Source organism: Trachurus trachurus (genome assembly GCF_905171665.1).
Source record: "Trachurus trachurus genome assembly, chromosome: 19".
NCBI lineage: Eukaryota > Metazoa > Chordata > Actinopteri > Carangiformes > Carangidae > Trachurus > Trachurus trachurus.
Genome location: NC_139913.1, coordinates 24,678,547 through 24,691,291, shown reverse-complemented (window position 1 = coordinate 24,691,291; position 12,745 = coordinate 24,678,547). Strand labels below are relative to the sequence as shown.

Below are 12,745 nucleotides of genomic sequence, written 5' to 3'. Positions count from 1 at the left end.
TTCAAGGCAAGCGAATATTAAAATCTTGAATTTAGTTTAATCAATTTTTATTGTACTGTCTGCCATAATTATGATAAAACATCATCACCAGACAGAAGTTCCCCACAACTGTTAATGATAAATGTGCCTTTATTTCCCTAAAAAACAGTCATTTTCTTACCGATTGAAAATAATTACCAGTAGAGTCAGATAAACCTGAACTGCCTTACCTCTCCTCTCCAGACAGTGGCGCTTTCCTCCTGACCTTTTGACCTGTCTGCAGCCGAGGCTAGTCAGTGCGCATGCCCAACACCTGCAGTCGCTCGACGGACACGTGCTTCGAGAGGTAAAATCCAGACTACGCAACACAAAAATGTACCAAATGTATTGAATTTGCTTGGGTTTAAAAATATATAGTTATATTTCGCGCCCATGTATTAGACCAGTGTCTGTGTTTTTTGTTGTTGTAAGCTCAATTATCGTCAATTACCGTCGCTTTTAACTAGTTTGTCGAGAGTAGAAAGCGTGTCAGTCGCTTCGACGCCACGTTCGCTAACGTTAGCTAGTTTGACTTTGGGCATTTTAGTACATTCTCATGCTAAAATAATGTTAATAAACTGTACGATATAGCCGCCTTTTTTAATATATATATTTTCGACAGCTGTCACCATGAACCGCCCATTCGCGCCACACCTGGTTCGACCTAACCTGCCTTTGAGGAAACCATCCTCGAGCCCTGTGGCCGTCGCCACCGCATCAACTCCCCCGAGACACTTCATCAGGCCCGGTGGGACATCCCTGAGCCCTTTGCCTCCATCTCTAAGCTCTTTGCCTCCATCCCTGGGCCCTTTGCCTTCATCCCTGAGCCCTTTGCCTCCATCTCTAAGCTCTTTGCCTCCATCCCTGGGCCCTTTGCCTCCATCCCCGAGCCTTTTGCCTCCATCCCCGAGCCCTTTGCCTTCATCCCCGAGCCTTTTGCCTTCATCCCTGAGCCCTTTGCCTACATGTGTTGGAGAAGGTAAGTCAATGGCACCCTACTAAACCCCCACCAATCCATGTACACACAACATGACTTGTTGTGGTTGATATTGCTTTTACTGTATGTTATGTAGTTCATGTCTTCATATGTTGCTATTTAATTATTTATTGACTCCTTGGTGTACTTTATGTACTCCCTTTTTAAAAAACAAAAAACGTTTTGCTGCTACAGGAGAGAGATTGCTGAACAAATTTTCGTTGTATGACATGGACAATATAATTTCTTGTTAATTTTCTGTCTTTATTTTACGATTTTATTCTGATTTTTTCCCCCTGTAGGTTCCATCCATCCACTTGTCGTCAGGGATAAATCAGCAGTACGTGTCAAAGTTGCAGTTCTTCATCATGAATTAATGTGATTTGTTAAAACCACATGTGATTTATCCATGCCATTTATTTCCTCTCTGCTTTCACAGGTGTTGGGATCAATGCCACAAGCACCGATTGTTTATCCCTGCAACTTCTGTGGGCAGCAAGGTAATATTGCAATTTATCGGAGTTTGAAAATGTCTCCCAGTTGTGTACCATGGAGTGCCAATAATATAAGTTTGCATTTCCAGTCAAAAGGTTTTCACAAAGTCTCGCGTGATTTGCACTGACCAGTCTTTTTGGTGTGTCTTTTTGAACGAAGAAAGTTGGTATCCATTCACAACCATTATATGGACAAATACTGCTGCGCGTGAAGAACACAATAACCTGCGACTAATGTGTATGATGGATGTTGAAGTAAAAAAAAAAAAAATCCTTGGTCCTGTGTTCTCTCAGTATGGCCTGGATGTTTTCTCATGCGTGGGTGTGTATTAATGGAAATGATGATACAGAAGTTGGTCGGAAGTTTACCTATCATTGAGGCAGATTGATTACAATTTATATCACACTTGTGCAATATTTCCAATGTACAGGTTTTTATTTTAACTTTCCAGATAGAATTAAAAAACTGTGGTTCAAAATTGTAGATGCATGGTATAATACATATTTCATCAGTGTTGTTTTTATGTCGTCATGTTAATGAAGTTTACTATACTACTCTCCACCAATAGGGCAACTTCGGTGCTCATGCTGCAAGAAGACGACCTACTGCTCTTCGGCGTGCCAGACAAAAGACTGGTTGGCACACAGACATGTGTGCAAGGCCACTGATCCAGAACCTGCGAAGTAAGCTGTTTGAACTCTAGGGGTCCTTAAGTGCCAACTGTCATCAGTTTATTTTTCAATACTAACAACAACCGATCAGTTTGTACTTATCTAGCTGAGTTCAATTGCTAAATGATGTAAAGCAGTCATCTGTTTCTCTTAATTTAAAGAGAGAAACCAAAGGAAACAACAGTTTCACCAGGGGCGGGAGACAGAGCTGGCCAATTGGAGATAAAGGTAATGGCACTGCTTTGATGGTCTTGCCGTGCAAGTAACCATTCAAGCACCACAGTTGCAGTTACATGATTTAAAATAATCAAAATTCAATCTTTGTTTTACCTGTGTTTATTGAAGCAGGCAGCTGACACATCCAGCCTCCAGAGGGTCTATTTGAAAGACTTGAATATGACTAAAATCAATCTGGGAGCAGACATCCAGGTATAACATACCCAGTTTGTCTAAAAAAAAACCAACAAAAAAAACAGAGCTATTTTATGTTGTTATACCAAATTGCAATATTTGTTTCTTGTGATTGGATGTTTTAGGCCTCTGTTGTAGAGATCCACAGCCCTGGCAGGTTTTTCCTCCTTGCCCAAACCCCAGGGATGCTGGAAGCTTTGCGGGGCATCAGCACGGAGCTTCAGAAAACGTACAGCTGCCCCACAGCAACAACATATGTACCCTGTGTTGGGGAGGTTTGTGGAGTACAGTTCTCCTCTGATCTGGTGAGCAGGCATCATCTCTTAACAATTTAACAAGTGTCACAAGATTTAGCACGCACATTAGCTGACTCCTTGGCTGTGTTTACCTGTTTTTCTTTGCAGAACTGGTACAGAGGCCTGGTCCAGACTTTGGCTGCTGACCAGAAAACTGCTAATGTCCTTTATATTGACTTTGGCAATGAAGAGCATGTCCCTGTGGAGAGGATCAGACCCCTGGCTGCTAATATCCAGCGATCATGTCCATGCGTATGTGCTTTTTTTTGCACCACTCAAAGTAGTTGTATTTACTAAGTACCTCATCTGGTTATGTGGGATGTTCACAGTGTTGCTTACATCTATTATACTCAGGCATTGGAGTGTCGTGTTGCTGGCGTGGTACCACTGGATGGCAGCTGGACAGACGAATGCTGTATTGCGGTTAAGCAGCTATTGGCTGGTCAGACGGTAACTGTTAGGCCAATAGAAACACTGGAGAATAGCCACATCCATGTTGTGGATATCCAGCTTCCCACAGGTAGGTTTTATGACATGATTTGTGTTTGGAAAATAGATTAGGGATATACTTTTCAAGAATTTGTCTAAATTCTAAGTCAACTCCCCTGTTTCTTTTAGGGAAACAATTGAGCTCATTCCTCCTTGAGCATGGTTATGCCACCAAAGAACCAGCTGTAGCACCACCGACTCAACAAGAAATAAGTTTGTATTTCATTCACTTGCCCAACCCATCTCAAATCAGTCTCATTAAGGCTTTATAAAAGAGAATCAGAATCCTAATTCTCACTATCAATTTGGTTTCTTCAGGTGCTATGATGACTGCATCGTTGGAAAATTTCAAGCGTCACTCCAGTGGGAAGGATGACAACAGCTGGGCTCAACCTCCCGAGCCTCTGACACAGGCAGTGGGCGACACTTTCACTGTCGTGGTCACTCACTTCCAGTCGCCCACTGATATGATTGTACAGAAGGTGGAAAATGCAGGCAAGTAGCTTTGTTTTCCCGGTGTGCTCAGCTTGAACCTATCCACCTCTGCACGAGTTGTTTTCTTAAGAGCTGCTGTTTTATAGGAGTGATTCAAGAGTTGCAGGTGAAACTGAGGGAACACTGCTGTCATGTCCCAGCCCCGCCGAACTTCAGACCAGCACCTAGCACTGTTTGCTGTGCTGAGTTCTCAGGTACAACACACATTATATTGAGAATAAATCAAATACAGAGTTGGTGTAGTAAGAATCTAAATTGGATCAATCCAAAGAAGCTCCGTAATATTATTGTAGTTAAAGGGACAACGAGGAGTTTCTATTTGGTTATAAAAAAGTCTCACGTTAATGTGGATGAATCCGGGGAGGTGCGTGGTGCAGTGGTTAAGGCGGCCGCCCCATGTAGAGGCTACAGTCCTCAACGCAGGCGTCCCCGGTTCGAATCCCGCGTCGGGCAGACCTTTCCTGCATGTCATTCCCCCTCTCTCTGCCTCCCCCTTTCCTGTCTATCTCACTATGTGCTGTCTAATAAAGGCAAAAACGGCAAAAAAATATACTTAAAAAAAAAAAAGTGGATGAATCTATACCCACACTTGTTAATGGGCCCATTTTCGATAAATATATAGTTTTGTCTCTATCGTTATTTTGTTATTATTAGTGGTGGCGGAGATGCTGGGCGAGCCGACCAGCGTTTCTTTACTTTTGGTTTCGTGGCGAGTCATGAGAATAACGCCGCCGAATCACCGTTTATGGTGGGAACTACGACGTTATCTGATCGTCTTCGAACCTCTGACTTTAGTTCTTGATGAATGAAAACATGAGTCTGTCTTGCGCCGGTCAAAGAATTTCATGGTGCGCGCGGAGGCTCATAAATGTAGGGTGAAAACACTTCGCTTTTCCAAACTCCTCGTTGTCCCTTTAAATACAAAATCAAACTGGCATTTCAACCAATTCGGGTGAATAAAGATATGTCTGTTCTAATTGATGAATTTCTGTAGAAATTGTAATCATTGTAACATCTTATCGCACAGGATTATATCAAAATTGACCTTTGTGTGTTTCAGAGGACAAGCAGTGGTACAGGGCCAAAGTTCTGGCGTATCCATCAGGGGAGCGTGTCTGTGTTGGCTACATTGATTTTGGGAACTCTGAGGAAGTGGATCTAGGTCACCTGCGACCTATCACCACTTCTTTACTGGCCTTGCCAATGCAGGCTATGCCTTGTGGTCTAGCAGGTAGTGTCTTTAAATGTGCAGAATGTATTAAGTGGTTGGAAAACCTCAAATGTGTGTAACCATGTGTTTGATGGGTCTGTTAGCTGCATGCAGAGTGTTATCTGTCGCCTGTGTTTGGGTGCTTCCCAGGTGTGCAGCCAGTTGGGGAGAGCTGGTCAGAGGACTGTCTGATGGCCCTGCAGCGAAGGGTATCAAACAGAATCCTGCGCGTTGAGATCCGGGGAGCCCATGAGGGCAAGGTCTTGGTGACCATGACGGATGAGGCCAGTGACCCTCAGGCCAACATCGCTGAGCTTCTGATTTCTGCCAATTACGCTGCACCCACTCCTCTCCCTACTGTTGGTGAGCAGCAGGTTGACCAGACGGCAGTTCCTGCTGCTGAACCACAAGGTGAGGAGTGGCAGAATCACACATTTTTCACCAAGAATTTTATACTTTTGGTATAGTATATTAAACATTTTCTGTCAGTAGTCAGGCTTATATATGAAGCATTATCTGTGTGCTTTAAGTCTCCGCAGTGCCTTCCCCAGTGCCTACCCCAGCCACTGAGCCTATGGTCTGGTCTTTTGCTGAGATTCCCTCCGATGGCCAGACAGTGGCACTGCTAGCCAGCGTTGTGGAGAACCCAGGAGAGTTTTACTGCCGCCTTGACAATCCAACAAGTACATAATTATCACAGTTTTGGTGTTTCTTTTCTTTCTCTCTTTCTTTCTTTTTTTTTTTTTTTTTTTTTACATTTAATCATTACATTTTAAAGGATGTCAATCTGAATTTTAGTATGTGTCTATAAGATATGACAAAAGACAAGGTAATAAGTTATGTTGAATGAACTGAGGAGGGTTATCATAGAGTTTATGCTGTACATAAGACGTTGTGATTGTATTTAATTAGATTTTTCTTGTAACTTTAACCTACTTTAAACTTTGACCTGTTCTTGTGCATTTTGAACAGTTAATATAATGTACTTGACTGTGTGTTTGTCAGACCATCAGCGAGTGATCCAGCTTGGGGCTGACCTGAAGCAGCATTGTGAGGCAAATAACTTGCCTCTTGAGCCCAAAGTGGGAGAGCCCTGTTGTGTTATGTCTTCTGGTGAGAACATCGATTCTGCTACTAGTATTTCATGTGATACTTTTATTGAGTTCTGTTCTTACTGACATGTTGAAATTGTTTGCTTGGACCATATTATGTTTAGAATGACTGCTTTCTCTTCTGTGTTTTTTTTTTTTTTTTGAGGGTTGAAATGTAAAATGTGCTTTTTTGGTCCTCAGGTGATGGAGTGTGGTATCGGGCTTTGGTTAAGGAGCTGTGTGAGAACCTGGTGTTGGTAAACATTGCCGACTATGGGTTCACCATGCAAGTTGAAAAAAAACAGCTGAGATCCATTACACCCCAACTCCTGACTCTACCATTTCAGTCAGTTTGCTGCTGGCTCTCAGGTAGAGTGTGAATGTGTGTGTGTGTGTGAGTTAGAGAGACAGACAGACAATGAAAGCAGAGTAAGATAAATATGAAATTGTGATAAAGTAATGTATTTTTTTAAAAGACTGTTTTACAGGTTTGTTCGTGGATTAATTTTACTGTTAGTTAATTTAAGCTAGGTTTAATTTTAACAGAAGCTGTTTTTGGGGTATATTCAGGTGATTTTTATGCCTCTGAGATGATTTGTTATTTGTATTCAGGTGTGGAGCCCCTGGGTTCAGAGTGGTGCAGTGAAGCCCTGCTGTGGTTCCAGACTCTGGTGGATGGCGAGCAGCTCTCTGCCCGTGTCCTCTCTGTCACTGAACAGGGCTATGGTTTGGAGCTGGAGAGCAGAGGGTGCAATGTGGCGGCTGCCCTGATTTCCGAGCAACTAGCCAAAGCTCCTGGACAGATTATTAAAGAGACGCCTGCAACCGCAAACCCCAGAGCTGCACCCCAAGAGAGCACAAAAGAAAATGAGCAAAACCAAATACACGCACAGGACTCAAAAGCCAGTGCCAAAATGCCACCAAGTGATGGCCAGACTACAGCGCCATCAGAAGGTCAGCTAGAGTCAATATTCTCAAGATAAAATACAGTGGGATTTTTTTTTTTGGTGCCTGGTTAAAATGATGTCATCTTTTTTTCAGTGCCATCCTTCCCAGTGGACTGGAAGACAGTGGAGCTGCCCCTCGGCGAGACGTTTAAGCCGCTCGTTGTAGCCCTCACCAGTCCTTCTCTCTTCTACGTGCTCGGCTCCAGTCAGGGTCAGAACAGACTCTCATGTTCCTATTTGTCACAAGCACATGTTCAAATGGTGAAAAAGTGATGTTCGTCTTGTCTTCTAACTGCTGTGTGTTGATGTGCAGTCGAGCAGCAGAAAGTCCAGGAGTTGATGATGGAGGTGGCTGCCTACTGCAGCAACAACCAGGCCTGTTCGTCCTCCACTGTCCTGAGCAGACCAGCTCCAGGGGCCGCCTGCTGTGCCCAGTTCTCAGGTGAGCGCGCCGTATTAAGTTTCGCTTGCACCACGCGCTGCTGTTATGCATGCGCGCTTCACTGTGGTGTGTATGTGTGTGAGAGGATGCGTCGGCAAAGAATATCGCTACATTTTTATTTTTTTAAGACGTTAGTTTAGGCGGCCGCCTTAACAGGAAAGCGCTGCGGGAAACCCTGCCCCTACAGTAGCGCAGAGCGTCTCCCAGACCATCATGTAGCCCACTGTCTGGAGATGCCGGTTGCACTACGTCGGGTCTGTCTCCAGGTTTGAGCAAATAAAAGTCTCAATTACAGTAGAAGCCTGGTCTGTTTTCTACAAGTTCTTGTGAATGAACAAAACTCTCAAAGTGCTTCATTCCTGCTACAGTTCTCAAAGACCCGACCCGGTCCGATCCGCTAATGCGGCCAGACTCGCGTGCATTAATTCTCGTCCAGACAGCGGGCAAAAAAAAGAGAAAGAAAAGACCCGACCCGAGTTAAATGTTTTCTGGACCGAGTTGTTCGGCCTGTCGAGAATTATATTATGATTATATTATTTCCCATCTTGAGCTGATTTGTTCGAAAATTAAATAAAAGCCTGTCCCATATAGACGCCTGTCTATTAACTAGGGGTGTAACGGTATATGTATTCGTCCCGTGCCGTCACGGTACGGGGGTCACGGTTCGGTGCACACAGTCACACGACGAATACGTCTGAATGAATATTAAAAAAAAAAAAAAGTCGAGTCCTCACTCGAATCCAGGTGGCGGTAATGAGCCTCGAAGCTGCCTGCAGCCGTCATAGCAGACGAAGAAGAGAAGTGATGAGAGAGTGAAGTTAGAGGAGAGCTGTCTGCTTCATTCATGTCACTGTGGCTTCTCAATGAAACAAACGGCGGCGGCGGCGGCGGCTCGCGACCATAATACATCCATGCTCGCGACTGGTCCACCGGACAAAGTCCGTCGGCGATGTTTCACGGATGCGCGGTGCGTCGCTAGAAACGCATGAAACACGTAGCGCATGTTCAACCCGGTATGTCAATCACTGGTGCAAGTAAAAAGACTAGTTGTGTGCAACAACTTATCCCGCAGCTTTTAAGCCTCTTGACATGAACACAGACAGGTGAGGAGAAAAGGAGACCGCACACTATATAATCAGACACATTTTGTCTGATGAAGGGCTGACGCCCGAAACGTGTGAGTGACATTAAACTGTCACGGGAGCTTTTAACTAGTGTGCGGTCTCCTTTTTTCCTTACCTGTGTCTTTCTTGGTGGTCCAGCACCTAGTCTTCAGTTTTTTGGGGGATGTGCGTGTAGCTGCCTAATGTGTTTTATGAACACAGGCAGGACCAGAAACATCACCAAAGTAACTGCTAGTCTAATTTAACTGTGTAAACCGACATTGATGTCAGTTTATTGTTTTGTTTTTTTAATAATATTTTTTTAATAATAATAATTTAATAATTCGAATAATAGTTGCCAGTTGTCAAGTGCATGTTTTTCCTCTAGAATTAATGAATGGCATTATAACACTCCTAATGCACTTGTTTTATTTTGTATTCTTTTTTCTTTTAACTTTTATAACACAAGACAGATTTTAGTTTTACATTCAATTAGTGTCTGTTGTACCGAAACCGTACCGAACCGTGACCCCTGAACCGAGGTACGTACCGAACCGTGACTTTTGTGTACCGTTACACCCCTACTATTAACATATCGTGAGTTGATGTAGATGTGACTGTATTGGCTATGTCCACCCCACAAATCATTGCCATGACTCCTTAATGCCACAAGAGGTCAGACTGGTAAATTAAAAATGAATGATTGTGAACAAGTTTCATCCTTACATGATCATATTATATATATTCGCTCTGGGGTGTGCAGCAGAGCAGCCACACCGTGACCGCAGTCCATTTATTGTGTGTACGCGGCCAGGCTTCAATCCGCTCCAACTGCCTGGTGTCAGAGTTTCGTCAATTGGATCATGTAAACATGACGTACCATGCATCTTTTCAGGGGCAGTCGTACGAGTTCCCCTTCACATTTTCTTTGGAGGCAACACTCATTCTTTCTTTCTTTTCTTTTCTTTTTTACCGGCGGTGTCCCTCTGCTGATGTGCATGGCTGCAGAAGCCCAAACATTAGCACATGTTGTGTCTTCTTGTGCTGTGTGCATCAACCTAACCTGGCGTGGCTCTATTCCAGCCACATTATTGGTTTGGCGCGGCACAACTATTATCATCATTGGCTGTTTGCATCGACTTTCTATCGACCACGTGTCATATTTCAATCTAGGAAAAGTTATTTTGCTATATATATTGTTATGATTTTATCACCCAGCCCTATTTCAACATCACTCTGAGATGTCACCAACTTCAAGGTGGATTAGTTCTCACACCACATGGTGGTTTATAAGGAAATTGCATCCAGAATTTAATAATTACTGTCAGCAGGGGAAAACCCCAACACCTTGGCAGGATCATCCCCACAGATGAAGAGACCCCATGATGACAGACCACCTGATCCATTATTGAGCTGTTTCCTCTCAGAGGTGCTCAACAAGCAATCAGTTTTAATCAGTTCTCATCTCCTGTTCTCCCATCTACTTTTAATGTCTTTTATGTTTAGCTCTCTGACTATTCTTGAGAGCCCACCTGCAGTTGTTACCCCTGCAGACCTAAACTGGTAATTTGGTGTCTGCTAGTAGATATAATTACACAGCGTGTGTTCAGTGGAGCACAGCAGCAGCTCTTCTTTAAACACAGTATACAAGTAAGAGACTATACCTCTACATACATTCCGCAGCTCAGCTAACAACAGGGTTCGATTTAATGGACTTTTCAGTGCTCTTCTGCAGATTCTTAGCTGCTAAGAGCTCAGCAGGTTTTAAGGGCAGCTGTGTGGGCTGAATCATCTGTCGGTCGTCATCATTGGTCTATCATGGTGATCTCTAAATACAGTTTTTGTGTTCTTTAATACTGTTAAGTCTCTTTTGTTATAAGAAGTATCATTAACATATTACAGTGAACAGGCACCCACCTTACATTTCACCACTTTAAACTGTTTGTGTTCAAAAACCACCAAACTATTATGTTTTATTATGACGTTCTTCTTCAGCTGACAGTAACTGGTACCGAGCCGTGGTCCTGGAAGTCGGAGACAATGACATGAGTGTAGTCTATGCAGATTACTGCAACACTGAACAGGTGCCCTTCTCCCGAATCTTGCCCATCCCTAAGCACCTGCTGCAGCTCCCCTTTCAGATCAGTCGCTGCACCCTCACCGGTAAGGCCACAGTGATTATTTCTTCTTTCTGAAATGAATGTCAACTTTTTACTCCCTGATACATACACCTTGCTTCTTCTCTATTCCTAGGTAAGGAGCACTTTCCCACTGAATGGCCAGAGGAAGTGCAGCAGATGTTTCAAGCCATGCTGTTGGGTGGCGTCCTGGCCACCGTCCAGTCCTTCAATGGCTCTGCTAACGTGCTCTCGCTCGCTCTGCCCACTGAGAGTGGAGGGGGAGACCTCACAGCCATGTTAGTGGACGCACTGCAGGTCCAGGCCAAGACTACGTCCTGCTCAGCCACCGTACAGAGGGCTGACCAAACTGACAGCAGCATACCTACTGCCAGCACGACAGCTGCACCCGACACCCCACAGCCCCAGCCCACACCTGACAGCCAGAAGGGGCTGGAACCAGCAGCAGCACCTGCCAGCCAGACCATAACTCCAGAGCCCAAATCCTGGACTCCGCAGCAGAGCAAAAACAAATCTGCTGAGTCTGTCATTGGTTAGTGAAGCCACAATTTCATGAGTGATGATATTTTGGTTAATTTTTACAATTTCCTTTTGCTTTTGCTTAAAAACTTAAAATAATTTTACATCACTGTTTTCATCAGTTAAACAAAGAAGGAAAAGGAAACACATCCATGATGGTTTATTATAATGTACAAAGTGCTGATGTTAAGTAGTAGTTATGTTTTGTTTTTCAGGTGATCCTGTGCAGAAGATAGTTGCACAAATGGAACCACCATGCACAGTCAAAGCAGAAACTAAAGGTATGCAATCTGTAAAACATGGACATGTTTTGTGACTGCACATCTCAAAATATATTTACATTTCTGGTTTTGTTGTTCTACAGTAGTCTGTGACTGTGAGCATTTACTTAGCTTTCTGTTTGAACCCCAGATCCTCAGACCTCCGGCTGCTGCTGTCTGAGCCTGAAGACTAAGGTCAGAGCTAGTTTCACAGTTTTTGAAAAGCCTCTTTCAACTTGTGTTGTCTTATTTTGAAAGGACATAGTTATCCATATTGACATCTATTACGTGAAAGAGGAAATGAAGTAATGCAAATGGACAGCATCTATAACTGTGTTCTCCTGTTGCCTTTCACAGATTGATCAACTGGAAAAACTGATGCAGCATCAGCTTTCTCTCATCGAGCTGTTAGTTGGACAGACAAGATAAAGATGAACCACATGCGTAACTTTACATGTTCAACTTGTTAAAATCAAGGTTGCCTTTTTGTTTGAAGTTATTGCGAAAATCATCCTCTGGTTTTTATTTAAATTTTATATCATTGATACCATGCATCCTTTCTGTTTTTAACCTGCTGCTACATTCCAGTTGCTTTATTTAGGTCTTAATATTTTTGGGATTTTGGTTTTCTGACACCTCGTGCATGGAAGTTGACAGAAATAGAAATATCAGCACATTCATGTTCAACCACAGAAGTGTGTGTTTGCTCCCTGTAAGTGTGCTGCAGTGCAGCTCTGCTGTGTCTGTTGTGTTCTGTTGTTTAGTCCTAATCACCTGCTCAGGTGGGATGTTCAGCCTGATTGATTTATGTTTGACATGTTTCAGTCTTCATATAAAAGTCCTGTGATGAAAACAACAAATGAGTGGAGTTGATTTCATGTGGCACCCAATAAGCACTACAGTTAGTTAATGGTTTTTTTGTCCTCCATGGAGAAGAGCAACAGCTCGTGTGGATACAAAGGTAAGGAGAGACATTTATACTGTAGTGCGTCTCAGCCCCGCCCTGTCTCCGTGTTTCCTCTACGCTGGATAATGAGACGAGGACAAATGAGACGCTCCCGGTGCAGGAGCAGCAGAGGTGGGCATGGCGAGGAGGTGGGGTCGGTGTCTCCTGTCCGGAGCTGACAGCCGCTAGTAGATCAGAGCGGTGGAGAAGCTGGAGGACTGGAGGACTGCTCAGTGAC

At 43.7% G+C, this 12,745-nt stretch overlaps 1 protein-coding gene across 1 annotated transcript; it reads left to right on the top strand.

Annotated features, from left to right (window-relative positions):
• Positions 1–648: 648 nt before the first annotated feature.
• On the top strand, positions 649–11,990 carry tdrd1 (tudor domain containing 1; the record flags this gene model as incomplete). The annotated part of the gene is made up of 24 exons (XM_083993938.1): positions 649–997; positions 1,297–1,334; positions 1,434–1,494; positions 2,058–2,172; positions 2,322–2,388; positions 2,509–2,589; positions 2,697–2,876; positions 2,976–3,119; positions 3,222–3,387; positions 3,486–3,569; positions 3,675–3,851; positions 3,938–4,045; positions 4,912–5,082; positions 5,212–5,472; positions 5,613–5,744; positions 6,067–6,174; positions 6,354–6,521; positions 6,765–7,106; positions 7,194–7,310; positions 7,413–7,541; positions 10,640–10,807; positions 10,898–11,314; positions 11,713–11,756; positions 11,919–11,990. The coding sequence occupies 24 exons, from the start codon at positions 649–651 to the stop codon at positions 11,988–11,990; spliced, it is 3,699 nt and encodes a 1,232-aa protein (XP_083850064.1).
• Positions 11,991–12,745: the final 755 nt, after the last annotated feature.